Genomic DNA, 24932 nt, shown 5'->3' on the forward strand with positions numbered 1-24932 from the left:
TGACATTAAGTCAAATTAATCTTAATTTGGGCTGCCTTCTGAGTAGACATTTATATAATTGCAATGATGTGGAAACAAAAGGAGGTGTAAGAACACATTCAGTCTTGGACAACTGACCAATGTCAAATTTGCGATATGTTGGAACCAGTTCAGTTCAAACTGGTAATTACATGGGGTATGAAGCAGGCATCCAAAGTCATAATTGAACATTGAGACTTTGATTAAGACTTTTCAACATGTTATGAGATGGAATAATTAATATTACACTAAAGGGACAGAATTTGGGGGATGTCAGTGCAGCAGCAGTGCATATGAAATCTCGTCTAGCGTGATAAGGTATATTATTGTTTCATCTAAGTTTAGGGGATAATTTTCTCTATTGCTGTTTATGGCACTAAGAAGATAATACAATGTGACCCTCCTCCATTGATTAAGAACGCTGCATATTTTGACTTATTGTATCTGAGTGGGCACTTAAGGTGTCACAAATATCTGTAACTTAAGAACCGCAATGAATAAACCTTTCATGCAAGGGCAAAAAATGTGAAATCTGGGACTCATGTCAAATTCTAAATCTGATAATACCATATAAATAGCTGCTGATTCCAGAGATCCCCTGAGTGGACTTATTTTCATGGAACACTCCTGCTTGTGGAAGGTGATTGACTTTGCCTGGTTTCTGAACATTCTGAAGCCCTTCTCTAGAGGGTCAGAAGACAGTGGGAGGTGAGGTCTGCAGGGAGAATCTGCAAAAATTGCTGCCCTCCCTCTTCTGCTGGGTCATGGTCTGTGTTAGAAACTCAGATATACTGTATAAGCTTGATGCCCAGTGACTCCTTAAACCAGGGTTACAGTCACCAAAATGGAATGTCTAGTTGCCCTTTGGGGGGCAGACGGCTCGAAAGTCACATTTTTCAATATGACTTTTTGGTTCCTGAAATTCACTCTGATTGTGAAAATAAAACTGATAAAATTGTGTTGCTAGGACATGAAAACAGTCAAGATCCCAGGATCCCAGGCATGCTCCTCCAGATGGTGGAGACATCAGGCACTATCCTGGCTCCTGGGCATCTTCAGTTGGTCGCAAGTGACCAATAGCCAGGTGCAAAATGCGTCTGGCACCTGGTGAATTTTGAATACTGGTCATGGCCCCCTCTGAATGGAAAGAGCCATTTCATTTGTGGGAAGGCTACTCTGAATGTAAGCTTATATCAATGTGTGCTGTAAAAAGAAGTTTTATTATAGGGTTTTCTGACTATAGTTAAAAAACTGACGATTGGTACCATAGCTTGATCTTCAGAAATACACCTGAGGACAGGAAAAGAAGCTTTGTATAGTAATGAGTGTCATGACAAGGTAAGAAGGTTAGCACTGTGGTAACCTTCCCTGTCTGGAGGAGATGTTATTTGAAACCCACTTTTCTTGTTGATTCCTTGATTACTCAGATCTGTCTGAAGAGATGGAATTTGTCCACCTTGGTAGTGAGGCTTTTTTTGGGATCAGCACACTTGTGTTTGTAAATGCTATCTTTAATCCTGCTGGTAATAGTAATGACTTTGACTTGAGTGATTCCAGCTTTCCAACTGACTTGTGTCCAGATATTGATAAAACCTGTAAAATTTATTTAGTAATCCATGCTCAAATTCTTTGGGGAAGCAGTGTTATCTACAGTGCACCTGAAACAAACAAACAAACAAACAAACAAACAAACATATAAATAAGGCTGTCCTCCACTAACCTCACCCCTTTGTGGAAAACATGCCTAATTCATCAGAGATATGAAACCATCATAAGTCAGCTTCAGTCTGGCTGGTATCTGTTAAGCACAGTTTTATATTTCCATTAGCTTGTGTTTGCAGTTCATTTCTAGTCTAACATTTGGCTACCTTCCTAGCAATAGTTCATTTAAAAAACGTTTCTCTACTTCTGTTTGCATGTGCAAATTTCTGGTGCACCCTGCAACCTCATGCTATTACGGATAAAATCATAGCCTTCAGTCTTGAGACATTTGCTTCAACAATGTAACATAAAAATCTCTGCAATGATGTCCTTTGGGAGAATAGAATGCATTAAAAACTGAACGACTTACCTTATCTTTTGTGTATTTCAAATATTGTTCTAAATATATTAAAGGGATAATACCAGTGAAAGCAGTTTGCAGAAGACATGTGCACTTTCTTTTGGCAAATTGTCACATTTAGCATAGCAGACTCTTGGGCTGAGATTTTTTTAGGGGGTATCGGGGTTTTTTGTTGCTGCTGTTGACATTATTTTTTTGTATATTTATTTTTAGATCTTACAGTGGTTTATATGGGAATTGTTGGAATTGTTCAATTTTGGTTGTGTACTTTTTGATGTGTTTTATTTATTCTTTATGACTACTTTTGTTATGTTTGTAATTAGGTAAATCTTTTCATGCTGTGAGCTGCCTTGAGCACAGTTTTAACTATGGAAAGATGAAATACAAATTAAATTACGATGAAGTTATGTAGAATGGTGGCTGCTGAAATTGTAAAAATTTCAGCATGGATGAAAGTTACCTACTGGAAGTGCCAATTTGTAAATATTGTGGGTATATGTTAATTGTTGACAGCGTAATTGTTGTTGTTGTTTAGTCATTTAGCAGCATAATTACCTAGTTCAATATTTTTTGCCTATGGAAAAAGCATTTCTTGTGAGGGGTATTTTGAATAGAGAAAATTCAAACTTTGCAAAATGGTTCAGAGTTCAGACACTGTAAGGAAAGTGGTTAGAGAGCAGAAACAATTGGGAATCGGGAGTCTAAAACATCTGGAAGGTTGGGGAAGGTTGACTTAGTGAAACTTTGAGACTGGTATGCTACTTAACTAAGACTTGTGTGGATTTCCTGCCAGACAATTAACAATAATCTGGAATTGCAGCAATGTGGAATGGATTTGGCAGACTTTATGCTTTAGAAGTCTGACAATTTCTCTCATGCTACTTTGTGCTCCAGAATGTAAGCAGATGAATAGCTGCTTTGTCTCCCAGGATAATTTAGGTTGTTGTTCTGTGCTGAATGTATTTTTCATATTGACATTCATCCGTTTTGCACTAAAGGGAAATGGTTCACTCTTCGTCTTCAAACAAAAAATGCAGCCCAGCAGCTATAGCTGTCATTTTTGATAGGGTGGTTTGAGAAGAAATTTGGAAAATATTAAGGGATAAAAGTAGATTTGGAGTTGACCCATTATTAGTGTTAAATTTAGGTGTTGTGATATAGTAGAACTAATATATTAAGCAATTTTACAGTATATTCTTGGCTGCATTGGGGCTATGAAAATCTAATCCCTGCACATACTTTTAAATTTGGACCTTGTGGTTGGCACCCATGAGTTTTTAATTGATTATTTGCAAATCAGAAGGGGGGGGGTCTCCCATCTCCAGTTACAATTTATCCTCATTTTTGGCAGCCTTTTTGTCCTTTGTATAAAGTGAATTTTGTTTTATGCATGTAGCAATCTGTGGCTATTGTGACCTTTATGAAGCTCTAAAATGCCATTTCTAGTTGGGAGAAATTGCATTTCTCATTCTGCTGAGGATCAGTACATCTGTCCACTAAACAGTTCACCAGCACTCGCTTAGCATCTTCACCTTTGCCTTGGAAACAGTCTTATCTAACTGTTGGTGAGATTGCACAAGTCTTTAGTGCAATATAGTTGGCATGCCTACCCTGTACTGTATATGCTTTATATATTTTTTAAAAAAATTCTACCTATGTTCCTGATTGTTCTCTTTGGCTCTTTTAAATTGTGCTGTATAAGAAGGCACATCCCAGCATGTATAGCTAATTTGCTTATTACTGTGTTCCTTAGAATAAATTGTAGATTAAAGATAAAAGGAGGACCAAAAATGCACTAAAAGCACTTCTGTTTCATTCTTAGGGGTTTTTATCCTTCCTGAGTGCTCCACTGATCGGTGCTTTGTCTGATGTCTGGGGAAGAAAGTCTTTCCTCCTTGTTACAGTTTTCTTCACTTGTGTCCCAATTCCGTTAATGAAGATAAGTCCATGGTAAGTGGTACAAATGACAGTAGGTGTTTTTGGTGTATGAAGGAAACTAGAAGAGATAAATCACTTTTCTCTAGTCAATTATCGCAAGTTAGGGTTCAATTACTGCTGCAGGGTCCAAGTGTGTCAAGTCTGTTCTTTTAATTGGGTTCTTCAAAATGGAATGCTTAAATAAAGGTTGTAGAGTGATGATACTTATACAGTTTTACAACTATCAAATAATCCTTGCATAGTTACATTACACCTTTCTCCTTTGCAGGTGGTATTTTGCTATGATTTCGGTTTCTGGGATTTTTGCTGTTACATTCTCTGTGATATTTGCTTATGTAGCTGACATAACACAAGAGCATGAAAGGAGCACTGCATACGGACTGGTAAGACGATTTCTGAAAATATTTCTGATGCTTCGACAATCGTATTTATTGGTAGTCTCTCATTTTAAAGATACTACACTCACTATGTTTGAATAAGGCATATCTGCTTATTTTGGGGGTTGAGAAGATAGGCTTATCTTGTAGCGGTGACAAAGTCAAGAAAAGATGATGTGTTGGAGGGGGGAGAACAGAGTCTTAGATTTCTTTATTCCTAGACACTCAGCCGAGAAACCGTATCCTGCACAGGTAGAAGGTTGAGCAGTCACCTGTGTTAATTGTAGGTATCCTGTATCAAAAGACGTAGCTGGACCAGGTTACTTAATGGATTGTTTGAGCTCTGATTCTCTTGGTAAGGCATAGCAGGAGTCTGGTTCATTACTAATTGCTGAGTGTTGCTCAGCATGGCAGCTTAGGAAGGAAGGATGACATTCACACAGTTTGTTAATCTGACATATGCTAGTTAACATTTCTTTGAAAGTACCTTTCAGTATTCTGCTTTCTTCCTGGATGTAAAGGCAGTATGGGCAGTCATCTCTTTCTTAGGTTGTGCCTCCAATAACGTTTTCAGTGTAGGTTTTCACTAACAAAGGGAGGCTTCTTCTTTTCCTGCCTACCTGGGATAGGCAGCAACTGACCCCTAATAAGCATCTAATCCCAGAATCATAGAATCACAGAATTGTAGACTTGGGAGGGATCCTGAATATCTCTTGCCCGACCCCCCGCAATGCAGGAATGGCTTTGAGTAATGATAAAGGCGCATCTGAACATTTTGTTAAAATCTCAACCAATAGTGGAATATCAATGCCAATTGACTTAAGTCATAATTCCCTCTACTGAGAATCTCCAGTTTCAGCCCAACAGGTGACTTGGTGTTTCCTTCCCTGATAGGCTATACTAGCAGGGGCTACCAAGGGTTAAAGCTGGGCTATTCCTTGTAATTCAGCGCTTGTGCTTATATTCCTTTTTGCACTCACTGAGTGAAAGCGTGATTTTTAGAATGTGTGTCTCTCTGAATTAAAAAAAAAAGGAATAGTAGGTGAATTTCCATAGTTTTTCGTAAGAGCAACGCAGGTATTACCAGTGCCCAGCTTCCCCCTAGCAGTATGTACTGATTAATGATAGGTGAGTTACTATGAGATGACAGTTTCATGTGAACAATCTTCTTTGCATCCAGTGAAGCCATCCCAAAAGTACAAGACTTCCACTTGAGCAGCAAGATGTCTTCTCATCATGTGCATCCTCTCTTGTTGTGTGCTGGTTGAACACCTAGAAAAAATTGTGGTGGGGTTGTAAGGAGACAGAGAGGAAGTCCCCTTGTGATTGTGTTAGATCAGGGGCCAGCAAACTTTTTCAGCAGGGGGCCGGTCCACTGTCCCTCAGACCTTGTGGGTGGCCGGACTATATTTTGGAAAGAAAAAAAATGAATGAATTCCTATGCCCCACAAATAACCTAGAGATGCATTTTAAATAAAAGGACACATTCTACTCATGTAAAAACATGCTGATTCCTGGACTGTCAGCGGGCCTGATTTAGAAGGCGATTGGGCTGCATCCGGCCCCCGGGCCTTAGTTTGGGGACCTCTGTGTTAGATGCAACCTTGAATTGCCAAGATACTGTAACGTTCTTTGGATGCTGTCTTCTATGAAGTCATTTCCTCTGCTGCTTCATTAGTACAGAAGTACCATGGCAACCCCTGAAAAATAGAGTGCTTACATATCTTACACCTTGCTAAAAACATTTTTGAAGTGTTGAGCTGAAGTGGTGATGAAGGAGGAAGGCATCTGTTAGACAATTTCTTTTTGTGACTTTTAGACCTGTGGTTTTCTTATGTGAATTTAATTTATACACTGAGCCTAATTGTGGTGTGTTTGAAACCCACCCTGGAACCATTTAGTGATGGTTTCAAATAAAAATAGTAACTAAATTAATAAGTTTAGAATAATATTCTGTGTAAGCTTTGACTGACAGTTTTGCTGTTGTTGAACAGACATGTTTTGTGGCATAAAAATAGTTCTTGATTTCTTTTAAAATAAGGATGTGTACTGTTAAGGTACATTCTCAGGATTGTTGTTTGATGTTTCTTGGTTTACCAAGCCATTCGTTTAGCCTCGGGTGCCAGCATCCTCCCAGTCATTAACTATCTGAGTCTCTGCGTTTAGCAGATAAAGTTGGGTCACACTGGCTAAACCAGGGTTTCCCAAGCTTGGGTCTCCACCTGTTTTTGGACTACGATTCCCATCATCCCTGACAGCTGGTCCTGCTAGTGAGAGATTATGGGAGTTGTAGTCCAACAAAAGCTGGAGACCCAAGTTTGGGAAACCTTGGGCTAAATGTACACCTCTTTGACCCCCAACCTCCACTAGTGCTAAAAAGCTACTGTCTCAACAGTTCAAGAAAATAGAAAATAGTTGTACTGTAGTTCAAATGCAACTTGATCTCATTGCCAGCTTTCCTCTAGATTTAAAACATGGCCACCAAGTGGCAGATATTGATGTAGAAGACCTGGAGTTAGGCATGCGGATGAACATGACAGTGTGTGCATACAGGAGATAGATAAAAGGGAGGAGGGATTTCATGACCTTAGTGATAGCACATTTGCTGCACTGTGCAAATGTGTGTACCTGCTTCTTTTGGATCCGAACACTGCTGCCCATGGATCGGATAGAGAGGGTGTGTGTCAGTGTGTGGGGAGGGGAAGGGGAAGGGGAAGGGAAAGGAAGGGAAATGGGTTAGATAATGGAAGGAAGGATGGCAGGAAAGTGGGGTGGGAAGAATAAAGTACAAGGATGAACCACAAGATAAAATTAATTTAATCCTAGCCTTGCTTATTTAAGTCTTCCTTTTAAAACTAGTGCAATATTGTGTAGCCTCTTTAGCATAAAAATTAGATAAAATGGAAATGGTTTGATCAGGTTGGAAGCCTGTGCACACTTATCTAGGTGGGAATATATCCTATTGAACTCAGTGATGCTAATATAACATATTGGTAGACTTGTAGGATTTCAAGGTCATATGCTTAAACTCCCACCATCTCTGAGCATTGGCTGTACTGACGGGCTCGTATGTTGTCTAAAACACTTGGAGCATACCAGTTATGGGAAAGCTGATCCGTATAATGAAAACACACAGAGATTTTAAACTAATTTATTAAGTATATGATCATCCTGAAACTCAATATGCAATAAAATTGGGTCCCCGAGTTATCTTCAACCCATGTGCTGACTAGGTATGGTGAAGGGTGTCCAAACTTCATGTAGCATATTGGGCCCAGAAAATGCATTTACATCCCTGAATAGCTATGTTCAATTAAACCACTGTAGGAAATAATAGTTCCTAGCAGCATCATATAGCTGGGCGAAAGGGATGGTGTTGAGGAGCAAGGATAAATTCTAGTCCTGACAAAATTTACGTTAAAGGCATAAAGGGAGTGAGGGAAAGAGACTAGGGAAAAAATATAGAGCTAAGTACAAGAGTAGAGACGTTTAAAGGCAAGAAGTGAAATGTGAAATGAAAGACTAATCCAATATAAAACAGAAAAGTGGAAGATGTGATTGAAGCTGTGTGCAGAGCAAATGAGGCAGGTGGCAGAATTATGAATAGAAGATACCTTAAAACAGCTGAAAAGGCCATAAAGATGAGCATTGCAATAATCCAATTTAAGAATGATGAAGCCATAGTGAGAATTTCAAAAATATAAAAGAATGAAAAGTGCCAACTCTAGGGTAGAGGATTGAATCTGAAAAAGATGGATCAGATTTGACACCTAAGTTATTACCATCATTATTATTAAGGGCATAAAACTCTACTGAGCACAGTATAAAGAATAAAATACAAGCATTTGTCAGTGGCTTAACAATCTTAAACACACATGCGAATAGGAAATAGTGATACTACCAAGAGACAGAAGGGGGATAAATTGTTCTATAAATGCTCTGAGATGTTGCAGTCTAGTTGCTTAGGGCTGCTAGATTTATTATGTATTTTTAAAACTGGTCCCCCGCCTTTCTACTCAGTCCCCTGGCTTTTCAGAGAAAGCCAAAGAGCTGAGGTTAGAGTGGAAAATACTCTTTGCAACTACCCCCAACAGTTTAAAATCAAAATGAGCATACCGGTAGTTATAAAGCAGCTTGAAAATTGCACCCCCAATGTGTAAGTAGAATAATTGAAAAGTTTTAATGCCTTTAGGCTTCTGGGATACAATTTTTGTCTTCCTCCAATTGCCAATAGGTCTTAAAGGTGGAATCTAATAGATATGTACACGCACACACCCAAATGTTGGTTTTCCAGCTCAGTTTAGCTGTGCTGCACTCATGTATCCCATGGAAAGAAATGTTTGGGATGGTCCTTCTTAATGCTTCTGTAGAGCATCAAGCCTGGCAAAGCTTCATGCCTATCCTCAAGATCAGGGTTTCCCAAACTTGGATCTCCAGCTGTTTTGGGACTACAACTCCCATCATCCCATGCTAAGAGGACCAATGGTCAGGAATGATGGGAATTGTAGTCCGAAAAACAGATGGAGAGCCAAGTTTGGGAAACACTGCTCAAGAGTCTTCAGTGTAGCTATTGTTAATGTCATAATTTCAGCAGCTCACCTTAGTAGGTGGATAGTTCTGTCAAAAATGCATGGTGACAGAAAAGGCTATGGGCAGTACACAAAATGTAGTTCTCTTAGCACAAAGACTTTGGCTGCACAGTGGAACATCCCCCCCTCTCCTTCCCCATAAATCTCTTCTGGGTGTTCCTCCAGCCCTCTGGAGAAGATTTGGGAAGCCATGCCGGAGCAGAGCAAGAGGAATGTTCCATTGAGCAAACAGAAACCTTTTGCGCTAACAAAACTGCTACACTGAATACCACTCTTCTGGTAGTCTGTTGCAGGAATCGGGATTTGGGAGATAGTTCAGGTTTCAGCTGGTGAGGAATGTTAACTTGCACATGAGGTCATAACTAAGCAGTAAAACCCAATGTCTTCTTTTTAGGTATCTGCAACATTCGCAGCCAGTTTGGTAACTAGTCCTGCCATTGGAGCACACCTGTCTACTTTATATGGAGATAACTTGGTTGTATTAATTGCTACAGTGGTGGCTGTTGTAGATATATGTTTCATTCTACTCGCTGTACCAGAATCTCTACCTGAAAAAATGAGGCCACCTTCATGGGGAGCCCTTATATCATGGGAACAAGCAGACCCATTTGCAGTAAGTTACTGGTTTTTTTTTTGTTCATTCTCCTTTATTAGTCAGCAGTGTGATATTGGTGCTAAATCTAATGCAGTCTCCAGAAACAGAAGCATAGTGTCCTGATATAGGAGGTAATAGTTCTGTTCCATTATGTTCTAGTTAGGCCTCATCAGGAGAAGCTATGGTTGACATTTTCTCTGTTGCACCAGGTGCCAAGACTAGCCCCAGGCAGTAGAAAATGCAGAGAAGGAAGTTGCAACTAAACATTAGGAGATACTTCCTAATGGTAAGATCTGTTCAGTAGCAGATGAGACTGCCTCAGGAAGCGGTGGGACCTCGCTTACTAGGGCTATTTAAGCATAGGATCTCCAAAGTCCCATTCAACTACTATAATTATAATACTTTTGGTGAGTTGAAGATGCTTCATGGCCCCATGCGTCTTTCAGGCATGGCCAAACTTGGCCCTCCAGCTGTTTTGAGACTAAGATTCCCATCTTCCCTGACCACTGGTCCTGTTAGCTAGGGATGATGAGAGTTGTAGTCCCAAAACATTTGGAGGGCCAAATTTGGCCATGACTGAGCAAAGTGTTTTCATTCATTGACCAAATCAGAATCTCATTATCGTTCCAATTTTAGTCAACAAAAGAATTTTATGAATTCGGACAGAGTTCCATCTAAATTCAGCATTAGGAAATTATCATGGAAACTCAAAAACAGGAGAAACAATGGTCTTGGAACAAAATCTGTTCACAGGTTTTTTTGAAGCAAACCACAGATGGAATATATTCTGACAAATGCACTCATTAGTGAAAACAAAATGACCTGCTCAAAATGTAATAATCCTTTTCAGATGTTTCATTTTGACTTGCTTTACTTTTTTTGACAGTCTTTGAGAAGAGTTGGAAAAGATACTACAATTTTGCTGACTTGCATCACTGTCTTTCTTTCTTACCTGCCTGAGGCTGGCCAATATTCTAGCTTTTTCCTGTATTTGAGACAAGTAAGTAATTTAAGGTATTTTTTGAGTATTGGACAAGTTGTTCTTGATAGATAAATTAAGAATGCATGCAGGGAACAAATGAAGCCTTGAAAGTATCAAAGATGTACATAGTACATAGCCATTGCATTTATTAAAAATATGTAACACTTTTTTTTCCTGAAGAAAACAGCAAAGAAGTTCACACAGTAGTAAAATCACTAAAAATACAATGAAAGCAAATTCATAAAACTATAAACCAGTTGTGCCATACAGTTACAGCAGTTGAATGAAATTCAATAGCGTAATCTAGAAGAGTTTATTCAAAATGCCATTCATTGGTAAAAATGCAAAGCTGATTAAATAGCACAGTGGCAAGAATCCAGATTGCATGACTAATAATTGTAATTTCTGATTCCGTATGTGGAACTGCTACAAAGTTTCAAGCTGGGACTTGAGATAACAAGGGGTTTTCGGGATGTGGTCATAGGCATTATTGACATATCCCATATTGTATGGGTTTTGTTCTGAAACTTATATAGGATGGATCCCAACTTTTTTATTTTTCTTATGAAAGGATCCCTTCCATGAGCATGGCTCTTCTGTTGACAAAGAGTTAGGATCCAAACCATTTGGTTTCCCCCCAAGCTATTTGAAAACACATGGAACCTGCTCTGAATTGGCATGTTTATGCATTTGTAAAATAAAACAATCTCCAATATTATCGTTAGGCAAAAATAAAGGCCCAAGGCTTTCTGTTCCTGGTAGGCGAAGCAAATGAACAGAACACTCACACCTTCCTTGAACATCACTAAGAGAAGATTTCAATTAAGCAGTATATAAGTTGTTTGAATAAAAATAAATAAAAACCCTCTTTTGGATAGAAGAAAATAGCTTAATATGCATGAATATTGATCCAAATGCAGAGAATTGCATATGTGACAACAATGCATTTAACTTCATGTTGATACGTTTGCTCCAAACTAGCAGAGCCGTGGGGGCATACTTTATTAGTATAATAAAATTAAGGACCAGAAAATGATAAAGGGATACCAAGAGGATGGGAGATACACATAGCATCTTAGGTTGCATATGTAGACATAAATGTTTGATTGCAGGTTAAAAAGTAGACCTAAGCAGCAACTGCTGATAGACATATCCAGTAGCTTGTTCAAGATACAGGGGATTAGCTCATGTAACTGGGTAGAAAATAGAAAGTACACCAATGGAAAAGTTAGATTGCCTTTTGTCAAATTAGAATTGGCCCATGACAGTGTATTTTCCTGCATGTTTGCTGTAAGGCTGTGATCTTGTATACACCTGGGCATTCCTGACATTGCAAGCACACCCCAAAGTGTAGTTCAGTGAGTACGAAGGAAAATGCATGACTTAAATATGGAAGCATAATACATAGGTTGGTGGTTCTTTTTATTTCCCATAAGTTAGTTCAATTTATAGTCTTATACTAAATATGACCTTAATGTCATGACCTATATGTGACTGGATGTTGATAGAATATTTTTACCTAATCTTGGCTGCCGTCTTCCTTTCCCCACTCCGACTCCTATTTCCACCTCTGAAATCACTTTACCTTCCAGTCTTCCAAATTTGTCCTTATGAAAATACACTGTTCTGGGTTGCTTTAGTTTTGTAAGCTGCCTATAAATGTAATTGTTCTTCACTTACTGTTTTTGTGTTACCTGCAGGTGATAAAATTCGAGTATGCCAGCATTGCAGCATTCATAGCTGTGATAGGAATTCTGTCTATAGTTGCGCAGGTAAGCATCTTAGGTGGCAGCTCATAATAAAAGGCAAATATTAACGATCAGGGTGATAAGTGTACATAATGTATTTTGTGGGAAGGCTGAAATAGAGGTGCGCAAATTGTGACTGAATTCTTGTGGCCTTCTTGCAGACCACAGACTGATTAAAAACAGTCTTGACGTTCTTTGGGAGGAACAAAACTTGGTCCATGAAACATCTGATAAAGATGTTTACCATCAGATTTATGCTAATTTTACCACCAGATACATTATGAATGTATGCATGTTACCCTTTTACAGTTCTTGAACATTCAACCAAGCCTGTAACTTTTTAATATGTAATATACAATCAACGTAGATGAGCTGTATGATTTGCTGCCTAATGCTATCTTCCTTTAAAAAAAGAAAAGAAAAGAAGGATCTTTATGCATAAAGCTGTTCCTGCCAGGTTTCTGTTGAGGTTGTTACATTTCCAGCACCTTTTCAACGTGCAAGAACTTCTAGCTACGATAGAATGGTGTGTTTGTTTAAAGTTTGATGCAGACAGGGAGAACATTTTTACTCCAGGCCTGAACAACATTGATACACTTTTTTGTTGTTGTTGTTCAGTCGTTCAGTCGTGTCCGACTCTTCGTGACCCCATGGACCAGAGCACGCCAGGCACGCCTAGGGTCCATATTAAAAAGTTTACAAGTGCTAACAATCCTGGGATAATAAAATGGTGTTTGGCCTGGTGCGGGGACTGGTTTCCTGGAGAACATTTTTAAGCTGGAGTTCTGCTACTCAGAAGTCCTCTCCTTCTCCTTTTCATGAGAGTTGCTAAGCAGACCTTGTATTATCAAATGTCTGCCTTGGGTAGTAAGATTCATTTAGGGCCGAGAGCCGTGCACGCGATTTGACATCTGTTTGATGTGAGGCTACCTTAAGAGCGTGCCCTTCCCTAAATACCCTGCATAGTTAGGGATTAGCAGTCCAGAACTGAAGAAAATGCGGCCATTAAAACTGGATGGGGGGGGGGTGTGAAATTTCAGTGGTTGGTAGTGCCAGAAAGGAAGGAGGCACATGAATACTGATGAAATCATTTTTCCGATTAACTATTGGAGGAAGCGCTAGGGAAGGGGCGGGGAACATTTTGCTGCCAGTGGGCCCTGGATACTTATCTTCCCATTGGGCCAAATTTGATAGGAGCTCAGGGCCAGCCACCTGTCAATCCCTTGATAATCACTATGACGTCAGGTGATGTGCTTTGAAGTCCCAGCAGTCACAACAAGCGAGTGATTTTAAAGGCAAAGGGTTTTTCCAGCCATCCCTCCACCCCATCATCTGCTTTCAGACAACCTCTGCGGTCTATTGCAAAGAACTGTGCAGGTTGTAACCCCCACTCATCGGCTAATGAGAGAATATAAAATCTTACTATCTTGGCTGTGGGAGCCAATCCTTTACTGAGAGCAGGATAAGCAGCCAGTGCTGGATTTAACCCTGTCTTCCTGCCAGTCAGCTTACGTTGCGGGGAAAATGGATCCACAGCCCAAATTGGATCCCTTAGCTCATGGGTAGGCAAACTAAGGCCCGGGGGCCGCATCCGGCCCAATCGCCATCTCAGCCCAGCCCGTGGACGGTCCAGGAATCAGGTGTTTTTACATGAGTAGAATGTGTCCTTTTATTTAAAATGCATCTTTGTGTTATTTGTGGGGCATAGGAATTTGTTCATTTCCCCCCCACCCACCCAAAATATAGTCCGGCCCCCAAAAGGTCTGAAGGACAGTGGAACGGCCCCCGGCTGAAAATGTTTGCTGACCTCTGAGTCACGATTGGCCTTCAGGGCACCCCTGAGCTATGGTGACAGTTAAGAGCATGCATTTCTGAGTAGGAAATCCCTAGTTCAAATTTTGCCTCGGCTGTGGTTTCATTGGGTGGAATTAAAGCCCTTAATTTTGTTGAGTAGATATTCATACAACACCACTGTAAGTGATTGATTTGAAGCATTGTGCTTCTAACAACACAGATCAGATCTTTTTTAAAAATATATGTATTGGTGATTAAATGTTTTTTATTATAAATATACAGAGAACTCACCAATTTTAAAGCTTTTCCCTAAATTATTTAATATCTTTTTTGTAGACTGTTTTTCTCAGTATCCTAATGAGGTCTATAGGAAACAAAAATACCGTGCTCCTTGGCCTTGGCTTTCAGATGTTCCAGCTGGCTTGGTATGGATTTGGTTCCCAACCTTGGTAAGTGTAGTAATTGCAGAATAGCCATGTCTCTGCCTGCTTGCTTCAATGCTCTTTGTACTGTAATTCTTTTACTCTTGGGTGTACTTTTATCTTTCAAATTGCCGCAAGTCACCTTGGGTGCCTGTTTGGGCTGGCAGTGGGATCGGTAATGGCAATGTAGAAATATTTTGATTAATAAAAAAAAATCTTGAGCCTCCCCCCCCCCCAGTGCTAATCTGAACTTTCTAGACTAGTATTCCTCAGCCTTTTCAGATCTGAAAATCCTTAGTCTCCATGTGCATTTGTCAACCTACTTCTTAAATCTTTTCGTAGGGCAGTATCCTGTAAGTAATTCCATTAGCTCAATAACTTCTGGCTGTGCAGTTGGAACTTCCCCTTCCTTTCCTGTCCTCTCCCTAGATTCCTTCCACTCCCTCCCCAGATCTGCTCTGGAAGGTTGGAGAAAAACCCAGAACAGATTTAGTGGACACGCAGGGTGTGATACTAACAGATCTACTTCATTGGATACCATCCCCTATATTTGTATGGTGGTAGAGCTCTTGTGGCCCTCTTTTGGTCTGGCTGCAATTAGTGGGGGTCCCAAGCCACACACTGAAAAGCATTGTGTTAAGACTAATGCGGGGGTCAGCAACCTGCGGCTCCGGAGCCGCATGCGGCTCTTTTACGCGGCTCCGGGGCTCCGGGGCGGATACGCCCGCCCACTTCTCCAGCTGGCAGCGACCGCCCTCCAGCTGGCCGGCGGCCCACCCTCCGGAGGCTGAGGGCGCTGCTCAGGGGCGTACCCAGGATCACCTGGCCTTGAACAGCGGGGCAGCGGGGCTTGGAGGCAGTGGGGACGCAGTAGAGGTGGTGCAGCTCAGCCGAGGGCTCTGGTGGGGAGCGCGCCTGAGGCGCGCACGCTCCTTCGGGAAGAGATGGAGCTGGGCGAGCGGGAGGGGGAACTTTGAAGACCCCGCTTCCGCCTCCGAAGCAGGCGCCCATGGGAGAGGCCGCCCCCCGAGCATGCCTGGCGGGACCAACCCTGCCCAGCTCCAGGAGTCTTCCTAACGTGGGAGGCGGCCTTGGGGCGGACAGGGGAGCTCCGGGGTCGGCGGGTATGTGGGACCCCGCGGCATCCAGGAGGCGGGACGGGATGGGGGCAGGAAGGGGGCCTTCAGACGCGTTCCTGCACGGGCACTGGAGGCCAGGACTCCTCGGCTGGGTCGTGGGACTGCGGGGGAGGGCTGGCCGCAGTTCCTCTCGGAAGGCTGCTGGCTGCTGCGTCAAGGCGACAACGAGGTAGGCAGCTGCGGGCTGGGCCAGGGGCGACGGGTGGCGGGCGAGGGGGGAAGCCCTCTTTTTAAAAATGGTCGAGGAAGCGGCGCCTGTTTCCCTGCTGTTGCCTCCTTCGCTCCTGGTTCCGCTCGCAGCCTCAGACCGCGCTCTCGCGGGCGCGCGTCTCCCTCCGCCCCGGAGCAAGGCCGGGACGTTTTGCAGTTTTTCCTCTGTCCTGAGTGTGTGTTAGGGGAGCCTTGACAAAGCACCTGTTGGTGTGGAAGAGAGGAGTCCTAACTTGGATCTGTGTTCATGTGCAAAATCTATCGCCATTGTCATTAAGGGGGCAGGGAACTCCCCTAAAAAGGTTTGAACACTACGAACTACTACAGCCACCTGTATGCAAGTCAGCACAAACATCACAGGCTTCTCTGGTGCAATTCTGTGCTTTATTTAGCAAGAGAGGAGGTTGGAAGAGGTGAACATAGCCTCTGGTCTGGAATATTAAGGGTAAAAGACACTAAGATTATTGTAAAAGCCAGCAGTCTTCAATAAGACATGGGACAAACATTTAACACAAGTGTGCAGTTGAGGACTCATTTTTTTTAATAAAAAAACAACAAATCCAATATTTGTATGCTGTTGCAACCCACCTTGGATCAGGCTGTGACCTGGTAGTGGTCCCCAGGGTGGATAAAAATGAATGATTTTTTTTATTTAAATCGGATTTTTTAAAATTTAAATTGGATTTTTAAAAATAAAATGCGGTGTTATATTTGTTTTAAATGTCGCAATGGTTTTGCGGCTCCCAGTTTTTTTTTTTCCTTCGGAAACGGGTCCAAGTGGCTCTTTTGGTCTTAAAGGTTGCAGACCCCTGGACTAATGGATAAATATTTCTGTTCCTTTAGCCCAGGCATGTCCAACAGGTAGACCGTGACCTACCAGTAGATCACTGGTGGATCATTGGCTTCCCCCAAAGAAGCTGAACAAATGTAGCTCCCCCCCAAAAGCTCAACATTTTACCTCCCTGTAAAAACTCAACAACTTTGACCCAAACCCACCAAAAGGGGGCAGATCACTGCCAGTTTTTAACTCTGTGAGTAGATCACAGTCTCTTGGTACTCATTATACTGATTTCCACCTAACCTTTAGCCATTATACTGATTTCCACCTAACTTGCAAGTTCACTTTGTTGCCACACTTCTTTGTGAGTGTTTTAACTTCAGATAATGTACAACTACTGTCCAGTTTTGCCTTGCTATGCTGTATTTTTACCTAAAAGCTCTTGCTTGGACATGATGAGGTTCTTTATACATGTTATGTTACCATGGGCATTGGCATTCCTGTAGAATATGTTATACTCACCGGCTATAGCAATTATTTACCGCATTTTTCCGTGTAGAAGATGCCCCCATGTTGGGGGACTCCAAATTAAGAAAACACCCCTCACCACTACCTGTGTATAAGACGAACCTGAATTTCAAACCTAATTTTTTGGCAAAAAAACCCCTAGTCTTATACACGGAAAAATACGGTACTTAGCCACAGTTATTGTGTGAAATGAGAACCGCCTTCTGAGTATTATGGGCTCCACTAGCAGCTGCTAGTGGTGTGGGGAAACATGCTAACTGATGGTCCTGATCCCTTTCAGTGCTGCTAAAAATGACAGCTAGTGGGATAATAAACTTCCCCTGGAATGTTGCAAACCCTCAAGGGCAACTGTACTCTGTAGTCTGACTACCATTCTAATGCTTCCAACAAGGTACCCCAGTAGCCGGAAAGCTAGTTTTTGTTTATACAAATGATGTAACGGCTTTGCTTTGTGTCTTGCTCTCAGGATGATGTGGGCAGCTGGGGCCGTAGCATCCATGTCAAGTATTACGTTCCCGGCAATCAGCGCTCTTGTGTCACGAAATGCAGACTCAGACCAACAAGGTGAGTACAGTGACTTTGTTTTTCATAGAATTGTAGAGTTGGAAGGGACTCATCTAGTCCAGGGGTCAGCAAACTTTTCCAGCCGTGGGCTAGTCCACCGTCCCTCAGACCTTGTGGGGGGCTGGACTATATTTTGAAGGGGGGAAAAGAACGAATTCCTATGCCCCACAGATAACCCAGAGATGCATTTTAAATAAAATCACACATTCTGCTCATGTAAAAACACCACGCAGGCCCCACAAATAACCCAGAGATGCATTTTAAATAAAAGGACACATTCTGCTCATGTAAAAACACGCTGATTCCCGGACTGTCTTCAGGCCAGATTGAGAAGGCGATTGGGCCACATCCGGCCTCTGGGCCTTAGGTTGCCTACCCCTGATCTAGTCCAACCACCTGGAATGCAGAAATATGCAGTGGTCCCATAAGGGGATCAACCTGCGACCTTGGCATTATCAGCCCCACGCTCTTATGTTCTAGGAAACCATGTTCTGTGAAGCATCTTCCATAGAGCTATTTTCTTTTCAACACCAGCATGCAAACATTTACCTGTGCTTCAGAAAACAATTTGCTTTTGAATGTTCACAGTACTCTAGGCAAAGTAAGTGATGATATTACTGTTCTTCACAAACGGTGATTCTTTTTTATGCCAGAAGCGGTTTAGTCCTGCTGGCCACATGACACACAATTATCCCCTGGTTTTTTACACCTGAGACACATGTTTACAGGACCGGCTTAATTCCTGTAACACTAATTCATTTTAACTGTTAATAATTTTATAATCTGTTCTGAGGACCTGCCGCTGAAGGACAAGCAATAATAATAAGTATAATCGTACACAGTCTTCAGTACAATTTCCATGGAAGGTTGATTGTGGTTGATTATTTTTCTCTTCCAAAAGTACTTTGACCATAGCTCAGACTTGTTTCCGGAACCGTTCAGTATTAGTGGTGACTAATTAAAATATACTCTTTGCAAGTTTGGTCTCACAGGGCCAGCAGGAATGTGACAATCTTGCAGTTGGTTATCCCAGCCTCTTTCCTGGCCCAGTTTCAGGCTCTTTGTGAGAGATTATCTGAACAGGACATACAGATTTGGTTCCCTTTCCTGCGGGATATCTACAGTTTTTACTGATTTGCCCAGAATGGGGCTAAATTTGTTGGCATTAGCATGAGAAAACATGACCCTTTAAAAGTAATTTGACTTACAGCCGAGGAAATCCCAAAGTTCTTCATCTTTTTTTCAATTAAGAATCCTTTGAAGTATTTTTAGCTGTTAGGAAGTTGATGTTAACACCCTCTAGTGGTGATTTGAACATGTGACAGGTTAGTGTTTCTGAAACAGTGGATCAGGACCCACCAGAGAGCCTTAGGCCACTTTTTGGTGGGCCTCTGTGGTACAGTTTGCTCAGTGTCTCCACACTTGCCTGCCCCATCTGCTAGCCATGGCACAGCCTTTTGGTCGGACCAGTGCTGACTCCAGCAACTCATTTCACGCTAAGTAAAGGCGGTCAGGAGACAGAGAGGCTTAGGGAAGGGGGATGGAAGGAAACTCTGTCTTGAGCAGCGATGGCTGGAGGAGGTGTTGAAGGAAATAAGATATAGATAAAAGATAAATACTATAATTATTCAGAAATAAAGCGGGAGTAGAAATGAAAGGGATAAGAAACAAAAGCAGTTATAGTAGGAAGAAGTGATTGTGAAAGGACCCAGAGAGGAGGGATTCAAGAAATGGTGAGGTCTTGGGCAGCAACTGTGGGTGGGAAAGCTACAAGTTGAATGTTAAAGGAGACTGGGAGAAGGAATGACAGGAGATGGGTGTGAATACTTTTGAGCAGCATGTAGAGATGGGAAGGGGGAAGCCTCTGCACCAGCAAATTCTGCCTAAAACGAGGCAGCTAAGTGACAAGACTGACCAAGCAAGTGTCTGAATTTAGCCTGAGGAAAACTTTAGCTCGAGGTATGGAGGACATTGCCACAAGGAAAATGCTGTGGCAAAGAATTTTATGTTTTCCAAAGATTAAATGTGGGCAATAGAAAGTGATGCCAGCCAGCTGATTATGCCAAACTCCGCTTCCATCGACCGCCATTTTGCAGTTCATTCATCTCTTGCATTGCCATTTTGTCACTGGTGGGCTTCAGTAGTTTTCAGTTACCTTAAGTGGGCCCTGGGGGCCAGAAAATTCGAGAACCCCTGGATCAGAACTTTCCTCTTCCTTCATTGAAACAAGTAGACTAATTCAGTCATTTTGGAACAAGGAAAGTTCTATTTTGTGCTATTATTTTGAAGTTCAGCTTACCCTCAAACTGTTTTATTGAAACTGATCAGTTTGAAATAAGGCCAGCCTGTTAACTGCATGATAGCCTGAAAGTCACAGTAATTAAACAGCAAGCTTTCCAGTTTTTGCATCATTTTAGAACGGGAGTCAAGCTCATGGAAATTATTTCTCCTGTTCTCTTGCTCTTTTACAGGTGTTGTCCAGGGGATAATAACTGGAATCAGAGGTCTTTGCAATGGTCTTGGTCCTGCTCTCTTTGGCTTCATATTCTTTCTGTTCCATGTGGAGCTTACTGAGTTGGAGCCTGTCCCAGATCCTGATAAAAAAGCAATGCAGGATCCAAGCGATGAGGTAAATTATTGTAAATTGTAACTTTTTAATTTTTAAATAACATCATAACATTGATACATCCACACAGAAACACATACCGTATTTTCTGGCGTATAAGATGACTGGGCGTATAAGACGACCCCCAACTTTCCCAGTTAAAATATAGAGTTTGAGATATACTCGACGGCAGATTCTCCACCCGGCGTTTAAGACGACCCCCGACTTTTGAGAAGATTTTCCTGGATTAAAAAGTAGTCTTATACGCCAGAATATACAGTACATAACAAGTAAGCAAAGCAACCTGCCCTCCCCATAGGTGAACCTCATGTTACATATGCTTTTCTTGCTGTATTTTAGGTACCGAGTAAAAGTCTACATAACATTTCACATAATGAAATCTTCTGGCATCCAGCTATATACAAGATAGCCATTTCTAGGCTTCATGGCTGCTTTGAGGGTGAAAAGTGGAGTAAATCTACAACTTGGAATATCACTAGATGGTTCTGCCAGTAGTTGGATATGATTTCCTTGCAGTGTTGTACAGCTGTGGCAAGTTACACATCATGAATTTTTCCTCTTCCATCACTTAACAGAACAATTCTGTTACAACCTCTTCTATTTAAAAACCTAGGTTTTGAAATCTCTTTAAAATAATGCCAGTTGAACATACAATCCATTCTGGTTGTAAACGCTTGGTTTTTACAACTGTAAATGAGAACCTCTGCTTAAAATACACAGCACCTTGAAGAACAAACTACTGGAGCCAGTTAAATGATTATCCCCCATGAATTGCACACAGCAGAACAACATCTGTTCATGCGATGGAACTTCTTCCTCCACCCTGCAAAAAGTTGCTCTGGCGTTGCTCTATTTTGTTCAGTCACTCCTGAAATTATTGTGAAGGTTGCCTTGCTTTTTGAAAAAAATGCCTGTAGGCATTAGAACTTCCTTATGTACATGGAAGTAACAGCAAGGGTGGCTGAGTTTTTTGTCAAAGGTATCTCTTAGAGTGGTGAATGGCACTATCGTATTTTTCGCTCCATAGGACGCACTGGACCATAGGGCGCACCTCATTTTTAGAGGAGGAAACAAGGAAAAGAATATTTTTCCGGTTTTCCTCCTCTAAAAGCCCTGGCTTTTTTGAGGATCAGCTAAAAGTTTTGCAGCTTTTTTGCAAAGGGTAAAGCCCTGGGTTTTTTTTTAGGATCAGCTAACGGTTTTGCAGCTTTTTTTGCAAAGGGTAAAGCCCTGGCTTTTTTGAGGATCAGCTAAAAGTTTTGCAGCTTTTTTGCAAAGGGTAAAGCCCTGGCTTTTTTGAGGATCAGCTAAATGTTTTGCAGCTTTTTTGCAAAGGGAAAAGCCCTGGGGTTTTTTGAGGATCATCTAAAAGTTTTGCAGCTTTTTTTTTGCAAAGGGGGAAAAGCAAAGCTCCTTTTGCAAAGGGGGAAAAGCAAAGAGGAAAAGCCCCATTTTTATGGGGTTCAACTCACATTTCTGAAAAATCTTAAGGAAAGGGAGCAGTTTCTACTGTTTCCAGACAGATAATCTAATCAGCCAGTCACATTTCTTGTTTCCTCCTCTAAAAACGAGGTGCGCCCTATGGTCCGGTGTGCCCTATGGAGCGAAAAATACGGTATATTTATGTAGTTTGCTCTTTGCTTGTGTGCTTGGGGTGCTTTGTAACAGGGTTGTCAGAATTTCAACAAGGTTATGGCCGATTCAGCACCTCTGTTGATAGTCCTGTATTTTTTATAATTTGGGTTTTGTGCTGTATGCACTGCTGAAGCCTGCAACAAAGGCTCTCGAGTGAAACATTTTACAAGTTCCTGAGTTTCATATTCTTCATCAGGACTGATACAGGTGTAATCCTTTTACACTGCAGTAGTGGACATGTCTACTCAAAAGTAAGTCCAGCCAAGTTGAGCAATTGGGCAGGCAGGCATGCTTGAGTTTAATCCCGTGGTTCAGACAGCCATTCTCAATTGTGGACCAGCTTCTCCCTTGCAGGTTCTGGACAGGCAATCTTGCATGTTTCAGCTGCTTCCTTGAGCAGGCTCTTCTCAGGCCTCCTGCAAGCCAAGGTGAGACACAAACGTGGGTTGTTTTCTGATTAACTTTGGATGGTATTTGAAACCCCACTTGCAAGTGCTGCCGCCACTCCACATGACAACAGAGAAGAGATCTTGGCCCTCTTCTGAGTCAGGAAGAATGCGGGGCAGTGGATGACACAAATATTTGAGTAGATGCCGAGGCCAGCCAAAATCGCCGGTCTCCTAGCCTTACTAAGGTGTAAGCAGGTGTCACCCAAGCTTTGTTCCTTACCCAACCAGAGCACCCTTGTGTCCTTGAGCTTGGATTTCCTCCGCATCGTCTGCAGCCATGAGCCTTACGTTACTCTGATCTCCTACTTCAGCTTCATTGGTAAATCAGTTCAGCAATCTGACTAAAAACTTAATATCTGTAGGCAAATAGGAATGCTTGGACCCCGCTTTGCACAGCCTGAGTTATTTTCCATAAGCCTGTTCATGGTGGCTCCTTTCTTTCTCTCTGCAGAGTTTGATTATTCCCGGCCCGCCATTCCTGTTTGGAGCATGTGCAGTCCTCCTAGCTTTTCTGGTTGCCTTATTCATCCCCGAGCACAGTAAAGCCAGCAGTACCAGAAAGCACACCAACAGCATCAGCAGCATACAGAGCAACAACCCCGACCGAGGCAGCGACGAGGACGTTGAGCCATTGCTGCAGGACAGCAGCGTGTGAGAGCTAGATTTTCCTAATGTTCATGTAGTCTGCAAGCAAGCAAAACCCATGCACTGAGCTCTGAATCCAGAGCAGGACTTAACTGGAGTGAGCTTTTGATTTGTCAGAAGCTTTGCACATTTCACTCACCTAAGGTACGCTGTGTTGGTGCCCATAGATGTCCCGTCGGGACGGATTTAAACACTTTTTTTTCTTTTCCTTTTTTTAAAAAAATAAGAATTCAACGCAGTTATTTTTCTGTATCTGATTTGGAAATGCTATCAAGCCCCGCACTGGGCAGAATATGGAATACACACGGTATCTTGGAAAATCTTCGAACAAAATGGAACTTACTGAGTACACAGATTCACTGTGAGCAGACCACAGCCCCTGCCAATTACTTCTACTTATGGTTAAAGATAACAAAAACCCTTCGCCATTATGTTCCTACATTTCTAATTAATAGGCTGTCTGGTAAATTGAATATTGTGTAACTACTTAGAAGTGTTGCAAGAGAATTTCAGCCGTTGAATATAGATTTGGGTTTTGGTTTCTTTTGGAAGTCTTCAACCCTCATTCCCAAGGACTCTTAACCCGTATGCCAGGAGCTCCTTTGGAAACCTTAAAAGGGCACATGTACTTTCATTGATGGTTAATAATGCTCACTGAACTAGGTGGCACTACCAGTGTGGCCAGTTTTGACATAGAGGCAAATTAACTGGATGCTGAGGCAATACTTGTGTGTATTTACTGCATCATCTATCACTTTTTATCTGCCGTATGAAGCACTCCCTCTCCTGTTAATTTCACTCCTGCCTTAACTGCTACTTAGTGTGCATTTGTTACCAACTCTTATTTAGCCTTCATATCAAACTTCGGAAGAATTTAATGGGTTATAATTATGAAATGCCTCTCCAAAAGAGGCCCTAAAGATGGTTTAGTTTCTACAGAGTATCATGCTATAATTTTTAGAGACATTTTATTAAATTGCACAGATTTCTATGTATTTTGCGGCAGTGGAAATGGACCATTACACACACAAAAACTAACCAAGTACTCTTTAAGAATGTTTTATATGTATTGAATATATGTAGATATTTGTAAGAAGTTTTACTTTTTCCAGATAAGGTACTGTGTAAATCTTGTATTTATAAATGTAATGATGGTGATGGATATACAGCTTTTATAAAGGATTGTGTAATGACTGAACAAAATAAATATATATATATATATATTTTGAAACTTGTTCCGCCTTAAGCAAAGATAACAAACCTTTTGTACTATGCAGTTTGGTTTTTAAGTTAAAAAGCTTCCTAATGCATAATAAATTTGCAACCTATGCTATATACATACTACAAGCGTGGTTTTATTTTTATTCCATATATATTTTCTTCCAATACCGAAGCTGAGTTTGAATTATTTGTAGCACATTCTTGGCTAATGTGTTACTGCATATCAGTCTGGGGAAACCCAGCCAGATGGGCAGGTGTAAGTAATAAATAATACTAATTTATTATCATCTTAACTCTGAACTTCTTTTCTCCCTACACCCCTACCCTGGCTGCATATCCAGTAATCTAAATGATGGCATTGATAACATACACCAGTGTGGTATAGTGGTTAAGAGCGGTAGACTTGTAATCTGGGGAACTGGGTTCACGTCCCCGCTCCTCCACATGCATCTGCTGGGTGACCTTGGGCTAGTCACACTTCTTTGAAGTCTCTCAGCCCCACTCACTCAGAGAGTGTTTGTTGTGGGGAAGGAAGGGAAAGGAGAATGTTAACCGCTCTGAGACTCCTTCGGGTAGTGATAAAGCAGGATATCAAATCCAAACTCTTCATCA

The 24932-nt window shown here is 41.6% G+C and overlaps 1 protein-coding gene across 2 annotated transcripts in view; it reads left to right on the forward strand.

Annotated features, from left to right (window-relative positions):
- The window catches only part of LOC117054801 (hippocampus abundant transcript-like protein 1), a 35526-nt gene extending 11083 nt beyond the window's left edge, over positions 1 to 24443 (forward strand). For both annotated transcript variants that reach the window (XM_033163919.1, XM_033163920.1), the window contains 9 exons: positions 3903 to 4030; positions 4287 to 4401; positions 9379 to 9597; positions 10466 to 10579; positions 12262 to 12333; positions 14440 to 14552; positions 17647 to 17744; positions 20216 to 20373; positions 22906 to 24443. In XM_033163919.1, coding sequence (XP_033019810.1) covers positions 3903 to 4030; positions 4287 to 4401; positions 9379 to 9597; positions 10466 to 10579; positions 12262 to 12333; positions 14440 to 14552; positions 17647 to 17744; positions 20216 to 20373; positions 22906 to 23109 — 1221 coding nt within the window. In that variant the 3' untranslated portion in view covers positions 23110 to 24443. The remainder of the gene's footprint in view (positions 1 to 3902; positions 4031 to 4286; positions 4402 to 9378; positions 9598 to 10465; positions 10580 to 12261; positions 12334 to 14439; positions 14553 to 17646; positions 17745 to 20215; positions 20374 to 22905) is intronic.
- Positions 24444 to 24932: the final 489 nt, after the last annotated feature.

Source organism: Lacerta agilis, chromosome 11 (assembly GCF_009819535.1).
Source record: "Lacerta agilis isolate rLacAgi1 chromosome 11, rLacAgi1.pri, whole genome shotgun sequence".
Lineage (NCBI taxonomy): Eukaryota > Metazoa > Chordata > Lepidosauria > Squamata > Lacertidae > Lacerta > Lacerta agilis.